At 46.4% G+C, this 27,857-nt stretch overlaps 1 protein-coding gene across 1 annotated transcript; it reads left to right on the top strand.

Annotated features, from left to right (window-relative positions):
* On the top strand, positions 1–27,857 carry BBS4 (Bardet-Biedl syndrome 4; the record flags this gene model as incomplete). The annotated part of the gene is made up of 15 exons (XM_008947235.1): positions 1–52; positions 12,425–12,504; positions 14,688–14,751; positions 15,459–15,570; positions 16,147–16,219; positions 18,255–18,308; positions 19,282–19,409; positions 20,371–20,425; positions 21,609–21,677; positions 22,858–23,010; positions 23,140–23,311; positions 24,147–24,216; positions 26,207–26,348; positions 26,728–26,932; positions 27,706–27,857. Coding segments are annotated over 15 exons (1,581 nt in total), but the record flags the coding sequence as incomplete, so codon positions are not given.

The raw sequence follows: 27,857 nt of genomic DNA, 5'->3' as shown, positions 1-27,857 counted from the left end.
GTTTCTTCGTTGCCAGCAGCTACAGGACCTCTAAAACCCTATCCTAAAAAAGGTTTGTTTGAAGATACAATTGTGTTCCTTGGGCAGGTTGGTTTTAAGGTGTTGTTTTATATCGTGTGTCACTGTCTCTAAGAAGTAAACGTCCAGTGGGGAATTACGAGACTCCAGACTCCCAAGGCTGAGTAAAGTTCTTTTTTCTAGGACTCTTTCTAGTTGACTTATTCTACCTATCAGCCTGCATCATACAATCATGGGACGGTTTGGGTTGGAAGGGACTTTAAAGGTCATTTAGTCCAGACTCCTGCAGTGAGCAGGAACATCCCCAGCTTGAGAAGGTTGCTCGGAGCCTCATCAAGCCTGACCTTGAGTGTCTCCAGGCATGGGGCCTCCACCACCTCCATGGGCAGCCTGCACAAACGTGTGTATGTGGCACTTCAGGACATGGTTTAGTGCTCCTGGTAGTGTTTGGCTGATGGCTGGGCTTGATGACCTTAGAGGTCTTTTCCAGCCTTAATGATTCTAAATCTGAGGCTGAGCAAAGAATTGGTGCAGAATATAGCCAGGCTGTGACTGCTGTAACTGCTGTAACTCTGTTTTGTGTCTCTTCGGGTAAACTGAGGCACGTGCAGTATCTGGCGTGCCTCAGGTGGCTCTGAAATGAAAAGCCTGGAAGCTTCTGTGCTTTGTCCTTTCACATGTGAGCATGCTGCTTTCCGTGCAGGGGGAGAAAGCTGATCTGAGCTGCCTGCTCCTTAATCGCTGGGAAACAAGGGCAGCGAAGGGATTTGTGGTCGGGAGTGATGTAACAGGGTCCTTGGTGCGTGGGTGTGGTGCAGGGGGCACGTAGGAGAGGAGGGCAGGGAGTGGAGGTGGTGCTCTGGGGGCTTCTGTTGAGCTGGGCAGGACAGGAGAGCATCTTTTTTCCCATGACAGGATGAGAAACCTATTTGAAAATTACTTTAAATAGGTTTTTCCTAGAACATCTTAATGAAATTAAGTCTGGTGGAGATCCATGGATCTCCAGCAGTCCCAGAATATGAAACGTGTTCCTCGCAGGGGTGCTTCCATCATCCCCAGGGAGAAAATGGAAACCTTGAACCAGCATTTAGCTACCTGATTTGGTAGCTTTTAAACAAGAACTTGGAGTTAGGAGGCAGAATTTGCTCTTAAATTAGGGCTGATCCATCGTGTGGCTTTCAGGCAGGTCTGTGTTGGGACAGGTCAGCCCAGAGGGAAGGTGGTGTGAGTTCAACAGACGTGGGAAGGTCTGGAGAGGACCCTGGTGTGCTGGGGAAAGGTGCTGGGCGTTCAGGTGAGAAATCTCTATGCCTAGCAATCTAAATGTAAGGCTCTGGTGGAAGTAGCTTGTAGCTGTGCTTGGTGACAACCGTTCTTCAGCAGCTGAAATGTTCATAGCTCAAACCATTCATTACTTTGTCCTCTGCCCCCGTGGGGAGAGCTGCTCTGAGAATCAGTTCCCTTTGTTGCTACATGAAGATCCATAACTCGCCCCGTGTTGGTGTTTTGTCCCCGAGCAGTGGAGGGGAGAAGAAAGGGAGCTCTGTTCCTTCAAGGGCTGTAAAGTTAATATCAGCCTGTGGAGGTGGGGTCTTCATCTCCCTGCTGCATTTGAAATTAATCAGATCTTCTCCTAAAGGCTTTACTGGGCTTAAGTTGAGGTAGGCTGCCCCCCTTCTTCCCTCTTCCCTTCTGCCACATGGGCCAATTGAGTCATTTTGTGGTATCTGATAATGCTGTAGAGGAGAAGTGCTTATATCCACTGATGGTGTCGATTTTTGTGGAACATAACCTGAATTTATTTCACTTTATCATGGAAAAAAGTATTTAGAAAGGAAATTGTGGGCTTGTCTTTGTCTAATAACAGTTTAGAGGTTAATGGGACATTTTTAAACACGTTTGGATTTCCCCACAAATATTAGAGCTGGGATTTTCTGAGTTTCAGTGATGGCTTTTTAACAACAGGGTGGAATCCTAAATATTTATCTACAATAATGAAGGCATCGAAGCAAAAGAAAGTAGATTTCACTTGAGTCACTGCAGAGAATTTGGGTGAGAAATCCATTAGGCTGTGAAGAAGGAGAATTCTGAATTGTTACCAGCCACCTCTACGTTTCCCCAAGGAAGGGTCAGGTAAATAATTTTCAGCGGGAGAATCTTCTCTGTGTGAATCATGGGAATATTAGCAGGGATTAAATGTTCTCTCCAGTCTGGAGCACTGGGATAGTTTTGGGATGCTTTGAGGTGTATTTTTTCCTAGAGTTTGAAACAACTCTTCAGGGCTTGTGAGTCTTCATCTTAGGGGTTTTTTTTAGGTGAGTTCCACTTCTGTCTTGTATAATTACATGTGTGAGTAGGAAAAATATCTTGTGGGTCATTGAAAGGGTGGAAATGAAATTCTCTCTGCTTTTATTACATTCTCCATTTCAGAGACAAAGGAACTGACAGCCCCAAGATTTAAACATCTGATGGAGTGGGTTTATCAGTGATAAACACTCGCTGCTCAGCATCCCTCTACACAGTAATAGCAAAGAGTGATTAGATTTGGCTATTGCAGATAAACGAAAGACTAGAAATAGGCAAGTGTACAAAGTAAAAGTGTTTTAGAGCTGAGGTTGTGGTTCTGAAACTTGGTGGTAATGAGGGTGGTTCAAAGTTACACCCTGACAGGGCGTTTTGCATCTTACAGGGGAAGTTTATTGAGTTTTATTGAATGTTTAATTGAATTTTGAAATAGTGTCAAGCAGCACATGTTATTCTTAGCCACCTAAATCCCCTGCTCTCATATTTAGCTCAAATATAAGAAATAACTTCCCGTGGTGGTTTGATGGGCAGTACAGCTCGTGGTGATGGTTAGGAGGTGCTCATGATGATCCCTCCTGCTCCCACCAATATTTTGAGAGATCCTGTCAGGATCTGAGTGGCTCAAGAGCTCTGAAGAGCAGGAACTTTCTGCTGCCCCAAGGAGTTGATTCTGCAAGCTTACAGAGCCAGGCATTTCTGAATTCCTGATAGGAAACCATTCTTCCAGCTGGCTTCAAAGCTGCTTTTCAACCTGGGAGAGCAAAGCTGCCTGAAAAATCCAGATAAAAACCAAGCCCATTGAGTTAAATGAATTAATACTTTTTAAGCGTGTCAAAAAGAAAAGGCACTTGTGTCGTGGCTGGGGGGGGAGCAAATGCAGTTCCTGTATCACCACGAACCAGTTGGCTTCCCTTTGGCCTTGTGCAAGCCAAGCTCTTTTAGCCCTTTTGAACCCCCAACCTTGAGGGTTGAAAATGGTTTCTAAACAACATGGATTAGTTGGTAATGGCATCGTTGTTTTAGGTTAAAACCAGAGAATTTGGTGTTTTCATCCCTCTGCAGGGCCGTGTGTGTTTTGTTCAGGATCCGATGCAGCTGTTAGTCTTCACTAGGGAGATGAAAAAGAAATGCTTGTTTTGGGGTAATTAATTGTATAATATACGTCACTTTATCCTCTTTTCCCCAAAATAACAGCTCAGTAATCCCTGCAGCACAGAGCACTGGTACTGTTGAAGCGTCAGTGTGCCGGCCCAGCTCTGACCTCTCGTGTGGGTACATCAACAGCTGTGATTCCAGGAACAGGGAATCCTCTGTGGACAGACAGCATAGCAGTGGGTGTTTTTCTGTCCTGGCTGTAAAATGTTAGGACTCGATTTTAAATCAGAAGATTTGTCATTTCTCTTCTGGTTTTATGTCTTTTGGCACTTGTCGACTTACTTTGTTTCCTCTCGATAAAGAGGGAAAATCTTTATCTGCTGCTGAAGCCTGTCACAAAATTAATTAGGCAATGAAAAATGCCACCTCTTGTAGAAAGCAACTTTAATCTGAATGTCTTTTGATAATTTGATCATTAAGAAATACATTGGCCTGGATAGGGATCAGGAGGAGGGTGAAGTACGATAGCGCAGCTTCCCAGGCCCTGACTGTACAATCGCAGCATAGCATTAAAAACATCTAAATTGGTTTGAAAATACAAGTTTCTTTTGTATTTTAAAGCATTCGACTTCACGTTTGTCTGTGGGCGTGCTGATTGCAGATGAAATGGCAGGTCCTATTGGGAATTGAAAAATAATCTAATAAAAATAGTAACAGATTTAGGAAGGACAAGGTTTATCTTTGTGAATCGAGATGCCTCTGGTGTAGAACAAGTCCCAGCAGCTCACCTGTGCTCCCAATGGAGTTGGTGGGGAGTCCACCTGATGTCATTCCTCTGGCTGCTCCCTGAGGATGCAGATTCCTCTCCTTCACCTTAAAGACAGCCCATGGACAGTAACTCACATCTCTTAATTTTCAGGCACTTAGATTAAAGGAGATGCGTCCCACTCCAGGATGTCAGAATTCATGTTGTCTGTGAAACTTGAATTGGAGCCTTTGGGTCTTGAGGGACATGGTTGCACATTGGCTTAGGCCAGCTCTCCAACATCATCCGTGGCATGGGAATGATGGGGCTTGTTGGGAAAAAGAACTGCTCACTGAGGGCTTTTTAAATAAAAGAGAGCTCTGCTGTTCATCGTGTAGCCAGTTGTCAGGTTGATCTTCATCTGTCAAATCCCACGGATGAATGCCCTGGTGCTGCAAGCTCCTTCCTTCTGTGTCATACTCAAACCATCCATTACATGTTAAAAGTCTCTGAAGAGACAATACTTGCTTGGCAAAAGAACATTTTGGGTTCTCCAGTGCTTGAGATCTTGCCTTTTCAGTTAGTGGGCACATATACAGCAACATTTCCCTAGCCAGAGCCTGGCTGCTGCCAGGATATACCCACTCTCACATCTTCACAGCCAAAAATAAAGGGTGGGTGTGCAGTGGGTGCCTTCAGCGCCTTCAGTGGAAGCCTGGGTAGGTGACACCTCCATCCTTGCAACAGCAATCGGAGTGAGGTTTCTGGTCTCGTGACCAACTTTACATCTCTTCAGAAAGAGACTCTTCACTCACTCCTTCCAGGCTCTGTCCTTTTTGCCACGGACATTTTAAGCTGCATAACAGATGCTGTAGATTTAGTAACTCTTTTATTTCTATTTCTCAACAATTTAATTCCCTCTCTGACCTCGATTGATTTTTCTGTTCCTTAGCATTAGCAGGTGCTGAAAACCCAGCGTGCTCCTGTAATTGTCAGCGTGCCCCTGTAATTAAAGGCTGTGTTGTTCAGACCTCGGTGCCGTGGAGACGAGTGAATATCTGCCTGTGCAAATATTCATCCAGGGACAGGCATCCAGCCGGGGAAACTTCAGCCTGAGGCAGCGAGTCTGGAGGAGATTTGTGCATTGGATTGTGGCCCTCTTCCCCGTTACAGTTTTATTTTTGCCTTTTAAAGAGGAAAGCTTTTTATTACAAATGCCTTATAATGATTTTAGTTTCAATTTCTGTGTAAAATGCCTCACGCTGTGGATAGGAAGAGCCTAAGCGTAAGAATTGAAGCCAAAGGAAGGATTAGGCTGAAAATCCCCAAACTACCATGCTCCTGATACTGGAATTAATGAGAAGCTGGTTACAAGGGTTATTTAGGGACTGGCTGCAGTCAGCGTTGCTTCGTCTGTGGAGGAAATCTCTTCCATCCCTGCTTTGCTGTAGGAGGAGATGGTGAGAAATCACCAGTTAATATCTCCTGTGCTATTTATAAGCTGGTTTATTCAGAAACCCTCTGCAAAGATGGGCTCTACCTCCTGTATTTCTCATAAAATCCTAGAATGGTTTGGGTTGGAAGGGACCTGAAAGATCATCTCGTTCCAACCATGGGCAGGGACACCTCCCACTAAGAGCAGGTTGCTCAAAGCCCCATCGGGCCTGGTCTTAAATTCCTCCAGTGATGGAGCATCCACAACTCCCCTGGGCAACCTGTGCCAGTGTCTTACCACCCTCAGAGTGAAGAACTTCTTCCTCATTTCCTAATTTAGGCGCAGCACTGGCAAATAGACACCCAAGGGCAGCTCGTTCTCCTTCTTGCCTACAAGAACACAAGGCATCAAGCAGGAAAACTATTATTCAAATGGAGAAGAGACAGAAAGAATCTGCTAACAGAGATTTCCCAGTAGCCAAACTGGTTCTGCCTCTGGGAACCTCACTGTGACACTGATAAGTCCAGGGGGGTCCCAAGTGTGTGTTTATCTCAAGATCTTCCCACTTTACCTTCAGGTTAAACTTAGGCAGTACGTACTGGAAGACATTTATATGGAATAATCCGTGAAGGTATTTGTCTTGTAAATAAACCCATTTTTCTTCGGAGTAATTCAGCACTTTCCATGCCTTCAATCAGAAAAAGTACTGAAGGCTGAGCTAGAAACTCCAAGATTTATGCACTGTAAACCAACAGCAGCAAATGCCCTTTTTTTTCCCCTTTGCCCGAGCATATAAATCACCTTTAAGACCAAATTTTCAGCTCTTCCATCTAACTTCGGCCAGTTTTCCTGCAGGGGGAGGTGTAGAGTCGGAAATGGGGAATTTTTTTTTTTCCAACCTGCTGCTGTTTTTCAGCCTCCTTCCAGTTTTCCCGGCGTGTTTTGAAGCTATTAATCCATGGTAGTAAGATCACAGCTATGAATTACAGCTTTCTTGCCTGCACTGGGATTGTAGATGATGACTTTTATTAACCCCAGCCGACTGTAAATAACGAGGAACCATATGGGTTTATTGTTTGATTTAAAGGCATCCCAGAAGCAATTTGCAAAAGGGAAACCAGGGGGAAGAAGATTCAGCGGAGACAAGGGCTACAGCAGAAACTCTCCTTTTTTTTTTTCCTGTCATTTCCATCCATTTCACAGGTATTTGTGGACACAAACACCAAAATGCAGCGTAGGCAACCTCCTCTGGATGGTGGGTTTTGGAGTTGTTTTTCATTATCACTGAGTTTTGAGTACGTGATGTCTTCATTTTCAAACTCCCAGGACGGAGCTGGGCGTAGGAGGACCCATGTTCCTGGACTGGTTTTCTTCCAGAGTTGTAATATATTTATATCTCTACGGTCTCAGTCAAAGTCTTTGAGCATCTGAATAATTTCTTGTTAAATTTGTCCTTGCTCCAGCCTAGCAAGGAATTTGCAAGGGCAACAATTGAAACCCTGGCAATAACATTGGCAAGCATCTCCAGGAAGTTGACTTGGGAATGGAGGGGATGTTGGTGTTGAAGGACTTTCTTGTGTTGCCTCTGAGATTTGGATGCTCTCCTGCGGTGGCAAGTGAATTGTCTTTATAGTGTTGAGTATGCTGTTAGGTTGGGGACCAGAATCACATGAAAATGAGAAGTCCAAGTGAAAAGATCAGTCCTGCTTTTGTGTGTCAGAGTGAGCCTTGCCTGATGATGGCAGATGGTAACCTTCCTCCCTTGTGACTTCGCGGGCAGCAGTGTGCCCAGGTGGCCAAGGCAGCCACCAGCATCCTGGCTTGGATCAGCACTAGTGTGGCCAGCAGGACCAGGGTAGGGATCATCTCCCTGGACTCGGCGCTGAGGAGGCTGCTGCTTGAATCCTGGGGTCGGTTTTGTGCCCCTCACTCCAAGAAGGACCTTTATACCAAGCATTTTATCAAGTTCTGCCTTGGTGCAACTCTCTTTAACAGCCAAATGCTCCAAATGAGACTCGAGTCCTTGCCTCTGTGTTTACTAATTTTGCAGATACCTGTGTGCTTGAATGCTGCTTTACAACACACAGTTTTTAATTAGAGCTTGGAAAGGGACACTTGAGTCAGAATCCACGTTTTGGATACCCTTACCCTTCTAGGTGGTACCTACTGCAGTGGATCCAGACTATGGCTCCTGAGGCTGCTGCAGAATTAAAAATAAAAAATATTTTTAATTACTTTCCTGAAGACTTTCTGACCTCTCTTTTTGCCGTATGTTATGTCTGGTTTAGGTTACTATGGATTTTGGTCTGATATCAGGTTCTTCTTCATGACTTCTTGAGTCTTTTACTTCTCTCCTCCTCCTCCAGGCTCTTTTTGCTGCTCTTGTGCCATTCTCTGCAAGTTGAGTTGTGGAGCTGGAGGGATGGGGAGTGAAGTGGGGCTCAAACTTTCCAGTAAGCCGTGGTAGAAGAAGGGCTGGGCTCTGATCTGTTTTTTTTTTAAAACTGGTGAGTCCTCAGCCTCTTCTTGAGAGCTGTAGCTGCTCTGTGCTTTCCACAGGAAGGCTCTGAGGATGCTCCAGGCAGCTGACAGTTTGCACATTGGAGAAAAGAAGCTGAAAAGCTGCCTGATGGTCACAGTTGTGAAATCCACTTTATGCCTGCTGTGCTCACCCCAAAAATGATCTCTTTGAGCCTAGCAGTTTCTTTAAGAGGACAGCTGGTGCTTTAGCAATTGTTGCCCCCATGAAATCTGCCAGGAGCCTTCTGGGGCTTTTTTTTTTTTTTTTTTCCTCTCTTTACAGCAATTCCAAACCCCTTTTATTAAATCTAAACCCCCCTCTTCCCCGTTTGATAGTTCATATCAAAGCTATAATTACCCAATATGAAGAGGCAAGCATAAAATAGTTTCCTAGGGAAGTTTACACAAAAGGGAATAGCTGATTATATATATATTATTCCTTTTTTTTTCCCCCAGCCCTTTGAGAACATCTGTAAGAGGCTGAACAAAGCAAAGAGAGGTGATCTCAGACCTGATGATCTCACTCTGATCCTGTTGGGTTTCCCACTCCAGTGGCTTCCTTAAAGGAGCATTGCCAGAAAGAGCCATCCTAGCGCTGCCAGGGGGTTGTGCAACCCATCAGTGGCCACCGAGCAGGGATTCCCTTTGGAATTCCATCCCAACACACTTCAAAGGAGCTGGCCTGTCTCTTGGCTGAGGTCTTTCATCACAGGTTCTGTGCCTGGCTCCCTGGTGCAGTTGCTTAATGAGACTGGACTTCTGTAATTCCAGAAACGAGAGCCTGAAAGATCATTATGTGAGTTATAAGCTCTTTTCACTGGAGATACCAGGTTGTTGGATAATTGTGTTTCCTTGGACTGGCCTGAAGCAGACTGATCTAGAGGAAATAATGATATTTTTTCCCCCACTGCTAGAATGGGATAAACTACTATTTTCTAACCTGTAGTCCCTGCATCCCTGCAGTGCCTGGGTTATTTGGGAGGGCTCTGCAAAAAGTGACAGAGAAAAGTCTTGTCCTCATCTCAACCTAAGCCATTCTATGATTTTGTGATCCACAGCTGTTAGATGAGAAACTTCAGAAGGTCCATGTAGTGAAGAAGGTGGAAAATTCCAACGTGGACAGCCTCAGGAGCTCGGTGAATGTGCTCAGCTCCTCCTGGTGAGGCCAAATTCAGTGACTTCTCCCCATGGTGATACCCTGCGAGTGGCTAGTTGTGGCACTATGTGTTCCCAGCTCGCTGGTGGGAGGTTGCAAACCATTCTGTGCCACGTGGAGCTTCCACTGTTCCCCATCATCCATGTGGTTGAGAAGACCAAGGCGTGGTGCTGGTGCTTCTATGTGTTCTTTTGCCCCTCGCAGCAGCACCAGGGGCTGGGTCCTGCCCTACCTCAGCTGTTCAGGTAGATGCAGCAAGAGCTCAGTGACCCACATCATCTCTGTGGTGAGGGATTTTTTTAGGTACTCTGTGGGTAATTATTAATCTTGGCAAAAATACATGTATATTAGGACCGGTGATGACTGAGTTGTGTCCTTTCAGAAAGGCATAGAAGGTTTTCTTCTCTTTCTCTGGAGCTAGAGTCCCAAACAGCCAGGGATTTATCATTCCCTTTTCCTCACAAAACTGCTGTGACCCTTTGCACGGGGACAGCCCTTGTCAGCAGGCTGGGGGAGCAAACCCTGGGGAGATACATGCACCAGAAGCAGGTATCTCACTGCTTGATGCAGGTTAAGATGCTAGGGGCTCTGGAGAGCTGTATAAATAATTAGTATTACTTCTTTCTGCATCTGAATTGAGTATAGAGCTTGGTAAGCCTTTACATCCCACAGCCCTTTTTTGGGGGGTATTAGATTTATTAATTTTCTCCCAATTTCTGTGTCCTTCCTCTGTTCTCAGTCCTCTGTAGGATCTGCAGCAGATTTGGTTCCCAGAATTTATGTTGGAATTCTTCAGAAAAAGGGTGAAACTGTTCACATGGACTTTCTGGAATAGGCTCTGGGAGCACATCAACTTTCTTCTGCAAAACTTTGTGTTTGTTTCGTATTCAGATGCGAGATTCAATTTTATCTATGAATCCTTCTAAGCATAATTTTCCAAAGACACCACGATGGTTTCCCTTTTTTCAATTTGCTTTCTTTAGGGTAAAAGAAAAGAAAAAAGGAGAATAATGGTTAAATAGAGTTTGCCATGTCTGTGCTTAAATCCTTACTTGTACCCAGGCACTTCCTACCTTCTTTGGTCTCAGACACGTGTCCAACCCTGGCAGCCATCATAACTTACACAAGGAAGTTGTTAGAAATCTGTTCATGAATTTAGGTAGCCCCTCAATGGGCTTCAGAGCAGCAGCCCTCTGGGCTGCGTATGGAACAAACCATTTCAATCCACTTGTAGCTATTTAGGCAGCCTCTTAGGTCTTCCCTTTGTGCTTTGTCTGTGAGAAGGCTAAGTGGAAAACGTAAAGTCATCAGAAATCCTTTCATCTGAGCTGGGCACACACATATTAAAATGTCTGTCTTAGAAAGACACAGATATTACAGAGCAGAGCAGAATTTGAGAACGTTTGGATCCCTGGTCTGTGCATTTCTGGATGCTTAGCTTGTTTGGATTAGTTTTTTGTTTGGATGGTGATTTTTCTGTTTGTTTTTAGGGTAGTTGAACCTTCTTTAGGAGGTGTTTGCCCTTAAATTGTTGGGGTGCATGCTTCAATCCCAGCTCTAGCACAAATCTGGCTGCATGTTCTGGTATTTAAGAAAAAAAAATTAACGACGAGACTGGAATGGCTTTACAGAATGTTCTCTGTCTTCAACAGCTGTGCCAATCCTCAGTGTTTTTAAGTGCTGTCAGTGATACTAGACTTGGTTGTGCTGGAGAGATGTTTGCTGCCAGCTGTAGGTGCAGTGCTCGTGTGAGTAAAGCTCAGCTTTTCTAAAAGATACCAACACTTGGCACTGATAACACCTCCTGACGTGACTCAGTCCTTCCAGCTGCAAGGTTTTGTAGAATCCTAGAATGGTTTGGGTTGGAAGGGACCTTAAAGACCATCTCGTTCCAATCCCCCTGCCATGGACAGGGACACCTCCCACTAGAGCAGGTTGCTCAAAGCCCCATCCAGCCTGGTCTTGAACACCTCCAGGGGTGGAACATCCACAGTTTCCCTGGGAAATTTCTTGTGGATGCTGGAAGCTGAGCCCGCATCTCTGTCGGTGGCGTGGGCCCATGCTGTGCTCCACGGGGCTGGGAGAAGGTGGCCTGGGGCTGTCCCACCCTCGCCGCTGCCCCGGCTCCTGTGCAGCTCTCGCCGCGCTGCGCTCCTACGCTCCTGTCACAATAGTGACTTGCAGACATGGAGCTTTTTTGCCGGTTGCCATGGTTACCTCTCAGCTACCCGCATCTGAGCAGTGGAGCTGAGGAAGAAGCAATAGGTTTCAAGCCATAATGAAATGCACAGCAGCGTGTTAAACTTTGAACCCAACATGAATATCGCTAAGCAACATCCATCCGTGATTTGCCATAATTACTGCTGCGAGCTCCTCACCACTGACGTGCTGGAGCAGAGGGCTGCCTCCTCCTCTGCGTCAAATCCGGTGTTCTGCCAGGAGCTTCACAAGGGCTCAGACCTCTGATGTTTCTTAGTCCCTTCACAGTTTCAAAGAGCTAAGTTTGACCTCTTAAATTACTCACACCTTCAGCCCAGCAACATCTCCCAAATCTCCTTTCATCTGGATCACCCGCTTCCTTCTCAGTCCCTCCCAGGAATTTATTTTCAAGACCTTTGATTCTTCAGCCCTAGTTCCAAAATGTGACTCCAGCTCATTTCCTGCAGGCTGCTTCTTGCATGTTTGGAAGAACTGATTCCAGCATCAAAACGTGCAGGTAGCTGGTGCTTGGAGCTGTTTGCTTCAGTACCTGCCCCAGAAGGAGCTGATGCCTCCAGTCTTCTGTGGTGGTGCTTTTCTGCTGAGAGGTCTTATTTAGAGTCTGTCTGGAACAATGTATTTTATCCATCAGTTTGAGAAACAAAATAAAAGCAGACACTGTTTATGTTAGGGATGTGGTGTAGTGGTGACCTGGCAGTGCCGGGTTAGTGGTTGGGCTTGATCTTGAAGGTCTCTTCCAGCCAGGATGATTCCATGATTCTGTGTGTCCACACTCAAGTCAAATGAAGAATTGCACCACCCAGCACAACAGCAGCTCTTGAATTAGTTGTGTTGTGCTTATGGGTGGGGTGGCTCAAAACGTCCCTCGTCCTGTGCCTGTTGCCTGCTCGTCAGTCTGATCTGGATTCTGAAGGTATTTTTACATTTACAGCACTGGAGATCCCTGTCCTAGAGAGGAAAAACTGGTTGATCTATCTGCTGTACGTTCGCAGAGACTACGACGAGTGCAAGGTAAGAGCTGCTTTCAGGACTTTGCATTTAGCAAGTGTTCTACTGACATCATGAAACAAGAGTTTTCGGACCAATTTTCAAACCACTCGCTTTCCTGGCTTCTTTTTCAAGAAGGACAACAGGAGAAAATGCAAATAAAAGAACTGTAATCTTCTCAAATCCTTGGTTGCCTTCAGGATCTGTGAGTGCAGTTCTCTGGGAGCTCGGTATGTCTTTGGGAGTGGAAAAATTGAAAGAAAAATGGAAGAAGGAATGTTCCAAATGATGAACAGGGTCTTCCAGACCATGTCCATTGTCCAGGTCTCTTGAAGGTACTACAGAGATGCAATGAAGAACACTTGGATTGAGTAAACCATTCCAACCAAGTCTAAAAATAAGATCTTGATTCCCCTTGACCAAAATTCTTTCATTTTACACGTGATGCATTGCACCCTTTAATTTCTCCTGGGTTTGGTGGGTAGCTTGGAAGTGTTTTTTTTGTTGGGATTCTGACAGTAACTGGACTAAGGAAACAGCAAATCTATTATTAAATAGTGTTCTGCTTATAAAATGAACATGAGCTATTGAAGACGATGTGCCAGTGGGCAGGAGGAGGGAAATAAGAGTTGTCTTTCTGTTTCTGGCCTCCAGAAAGATTTGAAAAGACTTTTTTGTGCCTGAAACACCAGGGTTGGTCAGGACTTGTCTCTCTCAGCTGGAGAACTCCTGGGGGTGCTTAGGAAGGTGGCAGGCTGGAGGAAATTCATTTAGCTCTTAATTAATGGAGCTGGAGGGTTGTGGGTCAATAGAGTGGTTTCCTCTCTGATTTTGCTTTGCTTTAAATAGATATAAACAAAAGTTGGGCTAGTGATCTAAACAGAAAATTTTGCTCTGAATTTTGCTGGACCGTCTTTCCCACTCAGTGCTTTGAGATGTTTCCTCTCTAACATGGTTTTTTCAGCTCCCCTATTTTTCCATGATCTAAAAGGTGACAAAACCCCAGCTTGTTTACCCACATTGGCTCCCCAGCATTCATCCCAGGCTGTTTGCCACAGCAGAAATCTTCTGCTTCTCTTAGTTGCTCTCCTGCCAGCATGTCTAAATTCTATCGGGGAGCTGAATAAACTTGAGAGGAAAAGCTGAGATTACAGATCATATTTCTCAGCTCAAGGCCTTTTGCTGGGGGATTTTTGTAGGGTTTATAGAATTCATCAGGTGGCTGAAAGACAGCTCTCTGTTGCCCTCTCTTGCTCTGAGGCACTGGGTTTGTGGAGAAGGAGCAATGCAGAGTATCTGTATTCGGGAGATGCTTGGTTATGTCTGAGCTGAATGTCCTCAAATAATGGACTTTGTCAAGACTATTATAGAGATGAGGGGAAGGGCGGTCTGCAGTTGTTATTCCTTTCACTTCCTCTCTTCAGTTTTCTTTTTCTCAATGAGGATTCTCCACAAGAACCCTCTTTGCCTTCACTTTGCTTTCCTTCTCTTGAGGTTCACTTCTCCTTGTTTTCACTTCTGTTCAGGTTGGAGGCAGGGAAGGCTGGTACTGATCACACACTTGGCAAAAATTTGGAGCAAAAGAGGAGTCTCGGAGCAGAAACGATGCTCTTGGCTCATGGCCAGACTGCTCATCCTCCCAGAGGTCACTCTTTTTGCCGAGTTTTACTGTTTCAGGTCATGTGTGACTATGGGATGTAGCCAAACTGCACCCGCACCCCAAACTGTCAGCTGCGTGAATGCAGCCAGCAAGAATTTACATTTTCATCATTTTTTCCCCCATTTCCTTTGTGCTCCTCATTTGTTCGTTTGGTTTTCACTGACTCAGCTGCAGTTGCTCCAGTTTGATTTATCTCTTCATAAATGGCCTTGAGTAGATACCCTTATCAGCAGAGGATGCTTCCAGAGATGCCTCGTGGCATTTTCTCCAGGTAATACCTAATTATCCTTGGTAATAGGGATGAACAGAGAAATACTGAAAGGGCTGCAGAATTCCTGGCATGATGCTCTGCACACATGGCAACAAGCTTGCACTCTTCTCTGCACTCTTGTCCCTGTTCCAGACCAGGTGGGTGTGTTCCACCACTGTTACCACCCCACAAGGAAGAACTGTGGCCGGTAGTACTGGGGTAGTGGTGACCCGGCCAAAAAGCTTTTCAGGCAGGAGGCTGCATTTGGTTTGGACGCTCTGCACTTTGTCGTTTCAGGCTGTCATCAAAGAGCAGCTCCAGGAGTCTCACGGGCTGTGTGAATACGCAGTTTACGTTCAAGGTACGTCTCAGGAAGCCTCCAAGAGTCTGAATTTTGCTCAAGCAACTTCTGAGCTGAGATAGAATGAACAATAAGAAAGGGAGCAGGTGACAGAAAGAGGGAAATTCATGTGGAAAAAATATTTGATGAGGAGTTTGTCATCAGTTCCCCCTTGGACCATGGGCTTTTGGCCTTCACTGGTTTGTGCTCGGGTTTTGTGTGTGGTTGTGTTACAGATGCATGTTTTCTGTTCAAGCTGCCTACTTTGGGTGATTGTGGTCTTGCTGTCTGCTTTAAGGATGGTCTTTCCCCTCCTGTCCTGCCACCTAAAACATGGGACAAAAACATGCCCCAAAACTCGGCCTTGCAATTCAAAGTGCTATGGTGGGAGACAGCTGAGATTTGGTGGCCAAGGATGTACTGCAGCCTGTGGAAGCTGGGTAGGGGAGAAGTCCAGACTGCATCTTAAACAAGCACTTGGCCAGGGTTTAAAGCTGCCTTTTTGCTGAAAATCAGGAATTTTTCCAGGCATGCAGGAGTCCTTTACGTGCATTGTCATTCTGCTCTCAGACCCAGCTTCTGCCTGAGGTTGCTGCAGGAGGGAGGAAGACCAAATGAGCATCATCATTCCAGATCTGTACTCCCCCTTCTTTCCCTGCTGCCAGAGGCATAGTTTTCCTGCACCTGCAGCTAATGGACTAATGTGCTGGTATTTGTTGTCTTAACAGCTTTGATATTTCGCTTGGAGGGGAAGATTCAAGAATCTCTTGAACTTTTCCAGACGTGTTCCATTCTGAACCCTCGGAGCGCCGACAACCTCAAGCAGGTGGCACGGTCCCTGTGAGTGTTGATTTGGTGTTGCTCGTGGATGTGCCACCCAGAACCTTCCACTGTTTGTTTTTCTCCCAGGCATCAAGTGAAATCCCAGGGTGCTTAGTTCCAAACAACCTTCCTCCTTACCAACACTTGACTCCAGCTCAAAAAATGTGGGTTTACCCTTAGAGAAGCAGAACCTCTGTCATCTGCCTTTTGTATTTCCTTTCTCTTAGTGCTTTAAACAAGAGGTAACACGCTGATTTCTAGGTCCAGAGCAAAGGGTACTGACCTGAGCTGTGTAAATTCACCCTACGGTCCCCTTTCTGGCTCTGAACATCCCCCGTTAGACCACTTGTCTCCTTCTTCTGAGACGAAGCAGGCTGCAGAGCCTGGGAATTCATCCCTTGCCTCTCCAGTAACAGCAGGGAGTGCCTCAGCCCCTCGCACAGCTGCTGACCTGAAAGGGAGCAGCACTCCTATTATAACATCTCCAAGACTGAACTTCTCATCTCTGGAGAACTGGCAAACTCCTGGTTGTTTTTCACTGGCAGAGGTGGGTTTCAAAGGGAAGTAAAACTAAACTCAGAAATGCTTTCGCAGGTTTCTTCTGGGGAAGCACAAAGCAGCCATCGAAGTGTACAACGAAGCAGCTAAACTCAACGAAAAGGACTGGGTGAGTGCTTCAGCCAGCTGCAGATTATCATGGCACCAAGGTGCTTCTGCAGATTTACAAGGGCAGCTGCAAACTTGTTCCAGGCAGGGGTGAGCTCACGCTGCCTGCAGTCGCAGCAGAGCAGGAGCTGCAGGGCTGGGAGGCTTTGCCTTTTAGCAGCATCTGGGTTGGAGCACAGGAGCAAGGTGTCGTTTCTACCTGCAAAATCCCACATCTTGCCTTGGGGTGCAGAGAATCCAGCCACGTGTGGAGCTTTGCAAAGTGTCAGTGCTAACATAGCCTTATAATAGATGTTAAGGGAATTATGGGAAGCCCTCAGTTGTCATAAAAACTTGCTTGGGTAACTGGGAAACATTTTCTCATGCAGAACATTTTTGAAAAGTGTTATGCTCAAACTAGCAGAGAATGTTACATAGAGTTGTTCTGGTTGGCAGAGACCTTTAAGATCACCAAGTCCAAGTGTTCACCCAGCCCTGCCAGGTCCCCACTGACCCATCTCCCTCCGAACACATCTCCATGGCTTGGAAAGCCCTCCAGGGATGGGGACTCCACCACTGCCCTGGGCAGCCTGGCACAGCCCTGGACAGCACTTTCAGGGAAAGAATTGTTCCTCAGGGCCAACCTAAACCTCCCCTGGAGCAACTTGAGGCTGTTTCCTCTTGTCCTGTTGGTTGTTCCCTGGGAGAAGAGCCCAACCCCCATCTGGCTCCAACCTCCTGTCAGTAAGCTGTGGAGAGCCAGAAGGTCTCCCCTGAGCCTCCTTTGCTCCAGGCTCAGCATGCCCAGGTCCCTCAGCTGCTCCTCACCACACTTGGGCTCTAGACCCTTCCCCAGCTTTGTTCCCCTTCTCTGACCATGCTCCATCCTCTCAATGTCCTTCTTGGGAGTGAGGGGCCCAAAACTTGACTCCAGTATTCGAGGGTCAGCCCCCTCAGTGCCCAGTCCAGAGGGATGATCCCTGCCCTGCTTCTGCTGGCCACACTAGTGCTGATCCAAGCCAGGGTGCTGGTGGCTGCCTTGGCCACCTGGGCACACTGCCGATTGATACTCAGCTGACTGTCCACCAAGCCCCCCAGGTCCTGTTCCCCCTTTTCCTCCCAGCATTACCTCTGTTGCAAGATGTGGCTGATGGCTAGAGGAGCAATAATTAAATTAGCTGCTCTCAGAAACCATTTATACGGTGGGTCTTTCACATCTGCATCCCATAGCTAACCAGGCTGTGCTTGGCAGGCCATAACCCTATTTACAGTGGGGATTTTGACCTGTTATTTCCAGTTACCCCTGGCTCAGCACTGGGAGCAGAGCCAGCCCGTGCTTTTCCCTTTCTCCGTCTTGTTCTGCAAACTGCAGTCACCAGGAGCTATGGATTCATTGCTGTTCTCCACAGCTGGAGAGACTGTGTGGAGGAAAATACCATTCTAAGGGGGCTAATGGGGAAATAAGAGTTTCCTTTTAAAGGTCAAGGCTGTCTAAACTGATGAAGCAGTGAGATGTTTACCTGAATAGAAAGGAGGAGCCAGCAGACCTTACTCTTCAGCTCCTCAAACCACGCTGGGCTGGGGAAGGTGGTGCTGAGCTTGTCAGTTCAACTGTTGATGATGAATTAGAGGCATGAGCCATCCCTATGACGTCACCAGCACATCGCACATCCTCCTTAGGGATCTTCCTACTCTGAGGGATATCAGCCCCTCTGGTGCTCGACTTCTAGCTTGGAAAATGAGGTACATCTTCAGGTTTTGTCCAGGTGGGTGCAGCATTTTGCGTAGCCTGACTGGACAGCCAGATTGAGAGGCACCCATGAGGTTTCAGAAGCCTCCCTGGGAGCTGAGACACATCTCCATGAAGAAACCAGGTCCCTGAAGTAACTTGGATTTATCAGTTTAGTCCATCTGCAAAGTGAGAAGGGTGTGGGCAGGCACAGGGGTGTCCCCATTGGGCTCAGGGATGGCTGTTACCCCTGGCAGATTATGGAGTGTGGTTTTTGTACCTTGTGCTGATTCTTTATTGATTGTTGCTTTTTTTTTTTTCCATACAGGAGATCAGCCACAACCTGGGCGTTTGCTACATGTACCTGAAACACTTCAACAAGGTAACACAAATGCTCATCTTACCTACCTGGCAAATGGGAACCAGGGTTTACAGGAATTTCACTTTCTTTGATAGATGGAAGTGGATCGTTTGCAGTGAGGGGTATCAAAGAAGTTTTTTGTTTCACTGTTTGTTTCTTGGAGCAGAAGTGTAGAATTAAGGTTTTATTAAAAAGAAAAGGTTCTGAGCTGTCCCTGTTTTCACTGGCATGTTGAATTACTTTGAGTCAGCTGCAATTAAGCAAAGGTGGATAAGAGTGAAACAGAGCTTGGTCTCATTGGAAGTCAGGAGGCTTTTTCTGAATGAGAAGCATTTCTGGTTTTAAAGGGAATGTTTGAGAAACCTCAAAGAGGTGCCTCAAATAAGAGAGAAAACCAGCTCTGCTCCACCAAGAGCTGCTTCTGTTTCTGAGCCTTTTAAAGCCAGAGCCATAAATGCTGATGGTTTTGTGAGGAGCAGCAATTTAGAAACATTTTGTTCCCAATTTGGCCCAGCTGCTCCCTGCTGCTCTTTTTGGTGGAGTCCTGTGGCCCTTGCAGCAAACCCCTGCTGTGTCTTCTATTGGAGGCATTGCTGTAAAGCAAGAAGCTCTGGAGTAGAGCTTCGTGCTTGGGATTTGTTGCCTGCACTAACACCTTCCAAACTGAGACCTCCTGGCATCTCAGTCAGAGCTGTACTGGTCAGAGAGATGTACAAACTCAAATAGAGGTTCAGGCCCACACTCCTGTCCTCCACGGGAGGTCATTGCCTCTTGGCTTGGTTTGAAGCACGCTGGGTTGCCTTCTTCTGTCCCTAAAAGCACGTGGCTCCTGATCCAGGACTTGCTCCAACAGTTTCGCCATGCTGGGTTCCCCAAGCCTGGGGGTGTGAGCTGTTCTCTTTTGCTAGCTGCTGAGGGTTACTTTGGGCTATTGCTTCATGAAGGTCTCTAATCACTTCTTTATTTTTGTTTTATTCTCTGATTGTGTGTTTAGGCACGAGACCAGCTAAACAATGCCCTGGAGCTCAACAAACATGATCTGACTTACATGATGCTGGGAAAAATCCACCTGATGGAGGGGGAGACAGATAAAGCCATTGAAGTCTATAAGAAAGCTGTAGAGTAAGAATATCCTGTTTTTATCTGCCCACATGCCTTCCTATGCCAGGAGGAATTTGCGTGCTGTCCCAGATCTGAATTGAGGACGTGATTGAAAAGCTAATGGTAATTCTAGCATCTCTGTGCAGAGCTGGCACTTTGAGGCTCTTCAGCTGTCTGCTCTCAGCTGTAGTCCTCCTCCTGCTGACAGCGTGTCGGGGAAGAAGGTGGCTGTTTGAAAGTCTGCCAAGAAAAGAGTGGGAAAACCAAATGGACGGAGATGCCTGAGAGCAAACCTATCCCAATCTGCCTTCCTGAACCCCAAAGGTTTATCTTGGAAAAGCCTCTAACCCCGGGTATCTCTCTGACCCCAGTCTGTCAAAAAACAGTTTGCTGGGTTTCACGTGCTGGGTTCACTTGGAGTGATTTGTGTTTGAAAGCAGGGGAGATGGGGTGGTGCCTGGGGAGATTCTCCCACCCCACCACTGCTCCTCAGCACCAATCTGTCTTGGTTTAGGGCATTCATGAGCATCTGATTTACCAAAATGTGGTTACCCCAGTGCTCAGCTCCTTTCCCTTCTTCCTCACTCCTGGTTTTTCTCTTTTTGTGTGTATTCTCATCTACCTGCTGCTGCTACCAGCTCCAGGATAGTCTGTCATCATTTCGTGTATGTCCACCACCAGGTAGAGGTGGGTTTGTTCTGGTTGAGGTTTAAAGGTGCCAGTGTGAGTGCACAGGTTAGAGTTCTTTAATCTCGATAGCAATGAGTTGAAAACTTTCCTTTTGAAAGTGAGTGAGGCCACAAGTACAGTGTCTCTTTCTGCTAGTTCTTTTTTTGTTTTGTTTTGTTTTGTTTGTTTGTTTGTTTTGTTTATTTATGTCTTCAAAAGCTATTACTGGTAAAATGTAGCATCGTAATTCCATGTTCTGTTTTCCCTTGTCGTAGAAGTTCCCATAAGTGACACAGCTCTCTGGCTTTTACAGGTTTTCTCCAGAGAACACAGACCTCCTCACGACACTGGGGTTACTTTATTTGCAGGTAGTCTAGAGCATTTACTATTCTATGAACTTAGTTATTATCAAAATGACCAAGGGATTATTTTATGGAGTTAATTTCCATCCACCTCCTTATAACTTGCACCCATTTCTTTAAAGACTGCATTTACCCTGACAGAGCTTGCTTTTCCAGATCTTTTTTCCTTTTGCTGCTAAAAGCAAGTTGATTTCCTGGCCTTGAGCCAGAGAAGGAATTGAGTTTGGCAAGCACCCTAATTCTGTTCTAAATCCTCCCAAGTATAACAAGACAGGACGAATCATTACTTTGTTTCTGGAGCAGGAGTCTAGCAAGTTATTCTCCTCCGAAAGCAGCCGTGAAATTGCTGCTGTTAATGCACCACAGAAGGAAATCAGAATTGGTTTCAATAACAAAGGCATGCTTATCACTTGGGTCTGTTAAATGTGTGGGGAGGACCATCTGATGATTCCCAAAATAAGCCTCCCAAAGAGGAAATGAGCAAAGAAGAATAGGCAGCAGTGCCTGAAAGGATCAATGGGCTGGAAAACTTGCACCACTTGCTGATGTGGAAAGATCCAGAAGCATTTCCACAAACCACTGAGGTGCTTAAGAAGCAAATGTAGGTCTTGGAGAGACAAAAAATTGCCTTCCTCTGGAGACAGGGAAATTCAGTAGGAGCTTGAGATGTCTTTGGTAGCTATGTGTGGATTGAGAAGGGAGTATGATGTGGGATTTGTAAGATGGAAGAAATATGAGTGTAACACTGGTCCTGTGACTTTAACCCCCAGGTCTCTGGGCTGTGGTTCCTTTATTTGGTTTGTCACACCTCAGGGTACGTGTTCACCTTCGGAAGTCTTCAAAATGCTTCTCCAGCTTTCCCACTTGCTCTTAACTACAGAGGGCTGGGCTCTGATGCATCAGAATAATTGCTGGTGTGACAGATGGGCTTCTCATCAGTAGCACAAACTACATCAAGACCCCTGTTTTGGTCGGAAAAGTGAATCCAGCCCAGAAAAAGAAATTTTTAGACTCTGTTTTTGCTTTCATTATCAAACAAGGACATGGGTGTGTAACGGGAGCACTGTAAAATTTACTTTCCTGAATATTTGTTTGAACTGGGCCAGAAATTCTAGTGCTCAACAAGTATGTGTTCTCTTTAACTCCCCTTATTCCTCAATTTCTGATGCTTCTTTACTTCTTTTCTCAGCTTGGGGATTACCAGAAGGCTTTTGAACACCTCGGGAACGCGCTTACTTACGACCCAGGCAACTACAAGGTATCCTGTGAGGAGGGGAAAGGATGAAATGATGAGATACCTCCTGAGGCCAATTCCAGCAGCCAAATATTGCCTCTTATATCCAGCCTGGATCATGCCCAGAAAGCATCCTCCAAAACACATTTCTAGGACCTTTCCTTGGGTGGGAATCTGGTTGTGTGTGGAGGCAGGGAAGGGGAAGGAGGCAAAACATGGGCTGGTAAATTGATCCCTTTGGGTTTTAGTCTAAAGTTGCACCAAAATCAGATGGAATTAACAAATGCGGTTTACTTTGGAAGGAAAATCTTCTAGATGTTGTTTCAAAAATCCCGAGAGCTGCGTCCAGGTCCCTGTGACTCTGAGGCACAAGTGATGTTGTGTTAGGTTCTTCTCCCAGCTGCTGATAACGCTGATGTGTACAAATGGGACTTTTCCTTGGCTCTGCTTTGGAAAGCTGAGCTTGGCATCTAGGTTTCATTCCAGATTGTGAAACTACTTCCCTTTTTAGCTATGTTACTTCATTTCTCTCTGCCTGTTTTTATTCTTGACACGTGTGGCTGACAAATGATAGATGGGTGCAAGCCAAGTGGCATGGTGAAAACACCTTTGCACTTAAAAATTTTACTTGCTGCTGTGAAATATTACAAAAGACTTCATTTGTGGGGTTTAAATATAGTGTGTTGTAATTGCTTGGGTTTTTTTTTCCCTTACATATTGCCATTAATTTGCAGTATCAGCCAGTCAGTGTAAGCTGGGCTGGCTTGGCCTTGCTGCATACAGCTTGCTGGAGTGTATATTTTCTCCACTTACTTGCACCAAAATAATTTCTACCTGTGCTCGCTGGTAAAAAGAATTTCTTAGTGCATAGATCTTCTCAGAGACTCAGATCCTAGGAGATGCTGCTGTCGCCCCAAAACATACCCTAAACACTTGCCACATTGCAATATTTCTGAGGCAGTTATGATCAAGCTAGTGCAGGACTTGAGTCCCTTCTTCACCTGTCTTCTGCTATATGTTGGGAACTTCTAGAGTCCCCATCTGCTCCCCACTGTTGGTCTTGGCAGGCCCTAGAAGAACACATTTGAAAAAATGCAATGGTTGCTCTTGAGTTTGCTTTAGCTTATTCATTTTCTCCTGTTGTCTTTTGCTGTATTTGGGAAAACGCGGCTCCTCTGCTGGTCACCCTTGTCTTCTCTCACAGGCCACCTTGGCAGCTGGCAGCATGATGCAGGCCCATGGGGATTTTGATGTTGCCCTCTCCAAATACAGGGTGGTTGCCAGCTCCGTGCCCGAGAGCCCCCCACTGTGGAATAACATTGGGATGTGCTTCTTTGGGAAAAAGAAATACGTGGCAGTAAGTAGCTGGTTTCTTTCCTTTTGTCATCTGTAGCTAACTTCACTCAAGGAAAAGATTCCTCTTGTAGCAGACAGGAGGCCTGCTCTGGGTGGGCTGTGTTACAGCACATTTGTCCCTCTTTTAAAGGCTGTCAGCTGCCTGAAGCGGGCAAACTACTTGGCTCCCTTTGACTGGAAGATTTTGTACAATTTGGGGTTAGTCCACCTGACGATGCAGCAGTATGCGTCTGCCTTCCACTTCCTCAGTGCTGCCATCAACTTCCAGCCCAAGATGGGAGAGCTGTACATGCTCCTTGCAGGTACCCAGCACCGGTGGGTGTCCAGCTCAGGGGACACAATGCTTTACAGACAGAAAGTTTGGGCTGAAGGAAGTAAATATTGGATAAAGGAAGAAGCTGTTCCCCAGTAGGTATAAAATCTCAATGTTTCTGTTCTCTCACTACAAATAGGAAGGTTAAACTGCAGTCAGATCCAAATTAAATGTTAGAAAAGACTTTCTGTGTGTAAGAGCTTGGGTTGGGGTTGCCTAGGGGGTGGGTGTGGATTTCCAACACTAGACATTTTGGGGATCACCTCTCCTACAAGGACAGGCTTAGAGAGTTGGGGTTGTTCTACTACAAGGCTACCAGGAGACCTTCTTGTGACCTTCTAGTATCTGAAGGGGCCTACAAGAAAGCTGAGGAGGGACTTTTTACAAGGGCTTGGAGTGCTAGGATGAGGGGCTATGGCTTCAAATTGGAACATGGGAGGTTTAGGTTAGAAATGAGGAAGAAGTTCTTCACTCTGGGAGTGGTGGGACACTTACACAGGTTGCCCAGGGAAGCTGTGGATGCTCCATTGTTGGAGGTGTTCAAGACCAGGTTGGATGCTGCTTTGAGCAACCTGCTCTCGTGGGAGGTGTCCCTGCCCATGGCAGCGTGGCTGGAACGAGATGATCTTGAAGGTCCCTTCCAACCCAAACCATAATGGTTCTATGATCAAGCGAGACAGAAGTGACCTTGAGGGTTAATCCTGACAGCAGTCCAGACAACCCTGCTAGCACTTATTGTACCACGTAACAACATTCAGAACTGTCCTAAAGACAGAGCCCTGTGAAACATCAGCTTATGGGTTGTCCCTTTTGCCTTGGTGCAGTTGCTCTGACGAACCTGGAAGACATCGAGAATGCCAAACGTTCCTATGAGCAGGCTGTGGCACTGGACAAGTGAGTCTTCAGCAGAGCTGCTGGGCGTGTGACCACATGCCTTTGCCTCCTTGGTTTCCTTCGTCGTCCTTCTGCCTACTTTGACCCTAAACATTTTGCAGTAGGAGAACACTTTTGTTCCTGCAGTTGTGCAAGTAATGGTTTTAAAACCACCTTTTTTTTAAAAAAAAAAAATAAATTCAAGTCAGCCCTGAAAAATATAAAGGAAATTTTGTTTCAGACCAATCCTTGGGAAAAAACCTGTTCTGAACTGGGCAGAGGGATGGTTTTAGCCAGGAGGAACTTAGCATAAAGCTTCAGAAGGGGCAGCAGCGTGGTCCTGCCTCCTCTGTTTTGTTAGCAAGGTCTGTGTTTGCAGCCTAGCTCTTGAAATCCAAGCACTTGGTTTCAGAAATGTGAAGGTGAACCTTGGGGTATTTCATCATTTCAGGCAGAAAACCAAATTTATCTCAAATTTCACCTCCCCTCTCCTCCTTCACTGTGTATTTTTGTACCCGCACACTAACCAGCATGGTGCTCCTGAGCCCAGGAGTCCCTTTGCTGGCCACAGAGCTGTGGCAAAAGCACTTTCCATCTGCAGTGGCCACCACAAGGTGACATGAGAAGATGCTGGTCCCTTTTCCTCTGTCCTCTCTAACCTAGGTGGGCTGGCCAGGCTTTATTTGGGGAATTCTGGAAGTTCTGAGGCCCCTTAGGAAGGGCAGCAGGTTTGCAAAAGTAGCATTTGATGCCATAGTCCCTTTCTGTTTGTGAGGGAGACACTCCAAAATGTTTTCTGGGAATTATGTTGCTGTAAATATGTTTGTAGCAGCATTGGGACATTTGGGCTGGGTGCCCTGCTGGGGTCTGGAATGGAAAAATCATTAAAAAAGGTGTTACTTCTTCTTCCTGCCTCCAGCTCAGAGCTGTCCTTTCTTTCTAGGGTTATTTAGCTATTGATTTTCTAACTGGCATTTTCCTTCTCAGCTTTTCAGGGCGAATGAGCTTAGTGAGGTTCAGTCAATCTTAAAACTGTTCCAGATCTGTCTGATCTCCTCTGTGTTTCATTCTGTAGCTTTGGGGGTTAGCGTTTTCTTTTTGGCTTCTTGGTTTTTAGAGAGAGTGGTACAGAGATGGGTTTATTTCTTTTTTTCATTCATCACTTCCTTTGCTTTGGCACAGACAGTGAGGAGGGTTTTTTTTTCCTGTGGAGGGATCAGGGTTCCAGTTTCTCAGTTAAAGGCAAACCAGTGGTTGCAAATGCAACCAGGTTTCTTTGCATAGTCTTTTTTTCTTCCAGCCCCATCACATATCTTAGTGAGAATGGATAGTCATGGTCTGCAGATGACAGTTTCTATTCATTGAGCACTGCTGGCAGAAGCCTCCCCTCCTCCTGAACTTTCACCCTCTGCCTTGCCCCTGCCCTGGCGTGGGTGCTGGAGTCTTTGGGTGCCTCCAGTTATCCCAGGCACACTCCAGGAGAGGGCACCAGACTCTCACTCATATTTTTTGATGCTCAGAAGCCTCTCTCACAGACCTGCGTGCAGCGACACGTGGATGCAGCTCCTCTGCAGGGAGCTGCTGTCAGACAGTGCTCTTCCAGGCACCCCTCCACAGCACGTCCCCTGCTCGGGCCAAATCCAGCCTTTGCTCTTCCAGGTCTCACTGAGCTGAGCATCCACATGAGCTCCCGTGCTGGGGCTTTGATCCTCTCGCATTTTCTTTCTTTGTTGGATAAGACATGTACGTTTGCTTCTCCAACATAAGGGTGGAATTCAGACTGCTGAAGAATAGGCAGAGTGCTTTGTCGAGTCTGGTTTACAAGGATGAGTTCCCCCAGAGCTTCACTTCTCAATTACGGAGCCAAGGGACTCAACCTCTCTAGTTTGCTCACACTCCTGGCTATGCCAGAAGAAAAGCTGCTTTTGGAGGTTAATGCATCCTAGTGAGGCTAACAGCTGCTGTGGAGGAGCTCTGGAGCTCTTCTTCGAGCCCTTCGTGTTTGCTGCAGGTGCAACCCCCTCGTCAACCTGAACTACGCTGTCCTGCTGTACAACCAGGGTGACAAGAAGGGGGCCCTCTGCCAGTACCAGGAGATGGAGAGGAAGGTCACTGCGGTGAAGGAGAGCAGCACTCCTGACTTTGACCCTGAGGTAGGTGCCTAACGGTTGTCAGTGGGAACCGAGCAGCCACGCTAACAACAGAGGAGGAAATTTGACTTCCCAGTCCAATTATTAGGAAGAAATTCTGCTGATGAGATTTTCCAAGTAGAGCGGTCACCTGCTGAGAGCTGCCCGCTTCATTTCTGCTCTTTGAAGCCCTGTTCTCCAATCAATGCACAGCAAGAGAAGATTCCCTCTTAATTGAGGGAATGAATTAGCAGAGATGTTTCCCTTGAGCACCAGGGCAGTAGCCACCTCTGCACAGCTCTCGGTTTTTTGGTTGTTTTGTGTGTGTGTGTTGTTGTTGCCTTTGTTGTCTGAAGTGTTCCTGTTTTTTTACAATGGTCTTCTCTTCTTGCCTCTTGAGAAGATGGTGGAGGTCGCCCAGAAGATGGGAGTTGCCCTGCAGGCTGGGGAGAGCCTGGTCTGGACTAAGCCTTCTAAAGAGCCCAAATCCAAGCAGAGAGCTGTGGCGTCAGGGAAATCCTCCAGCACTCAACAGCCTTTGGGCTCTAACCAGGCCCTGGGCCAAGCCATGTCCTCGGCTGCAGGGAAGACAGTTCGGCTTCCCCCAGGTAATTCTCCTTTGCTTCCCTTTCAAGTAGAGCTGTGAGAGAGGAAAGAGAAAACTCCCTTCCTTTGAGTGCTTTTGCAGGGCTGTGGTAAGCCAGTGACATTTCCCCTCCTGTCTGATCCATGATGGGCAAGGCTCCATTTGCTTGGGCTTGAGGTCTTGAGATCTGAAAAGTAGGTTGTGTAATCCAGGCCTCTTTCTTTGGTGCACCCCTAAGGACCTGTTCCATTTCTCACACATAGAATGAGCTTTCCATGCAGGGAAGACATAGCCAGAAAAGCTGAGAAATAACAGGAATTTAGAGTTTACCTGAAGGACTTCATGATCCAGAGAAGGCTTGTTCGTAAACATCAATTGTCAGCTGAAACAAAATACTGGTTTGATTTTCTTCTTTAAGTAGCTACTTAACTGCCTGGAAACTGTCCCTGAATTTGCTGGAACTGGGGACTGAAAACAATCCTGTGGGTTTGACTCCAGCTTGAGTAAAACCCAGCTTCAGTAGAACCGTTTTGCCTCGTTAAAGTTAATTCCTATGTTTATAATGAGCTCCTCTCCCATTAGCTTCCCTCCTGCAGCACTTTGGGGACTGTAAGGTTGCTGGCTGGATAACTCACAGAAGAGTTGAGTGTTATCAATAAGCAAATGCTAGGCAGAAGAAATCTGAGAGTAATTAATAGCAGTGATTGCAGTATCTCCATATCTGCCTGGAAGGGCAAAACCCATGGTCAGACCCCAGGCAGTCATGCAGTAACTTAACGTGTGTTCTCTCCCCAGGTGCTGGAGCATCAGCTCCGCTTGCAAAGCCTCCCTCGCTGCCTCTGGAACCAGAATCGGGCTCAGAAACGAGCCCTGAGGAGACCTCAGCACCACCAGAGGCTGAGGAAGAGAAGGAAGAGAAGCTCAAGAGCCAGCAGGCCGCAGAGTAG

This window comes from Merops nubicus, unplaced genomic scaffold (assembly GCF_000691845.1).
Source record: "Merops nubicus isolate BGI_N331 unplaced genomic scaffold, ASM69184v1 scaffold13969, whole genome shotgun sequence".
Classification (NCBI taxonomy): Eukaryota; Metazoa; Chordata; class Aves; order Coraciiformes; family Meropidae; genus Merops; species Merops nubicus.
Note: the sequence above shows the minus strand (reverse complement) of the source record. Positions and strands in the feature narration are given on the sequence as shown.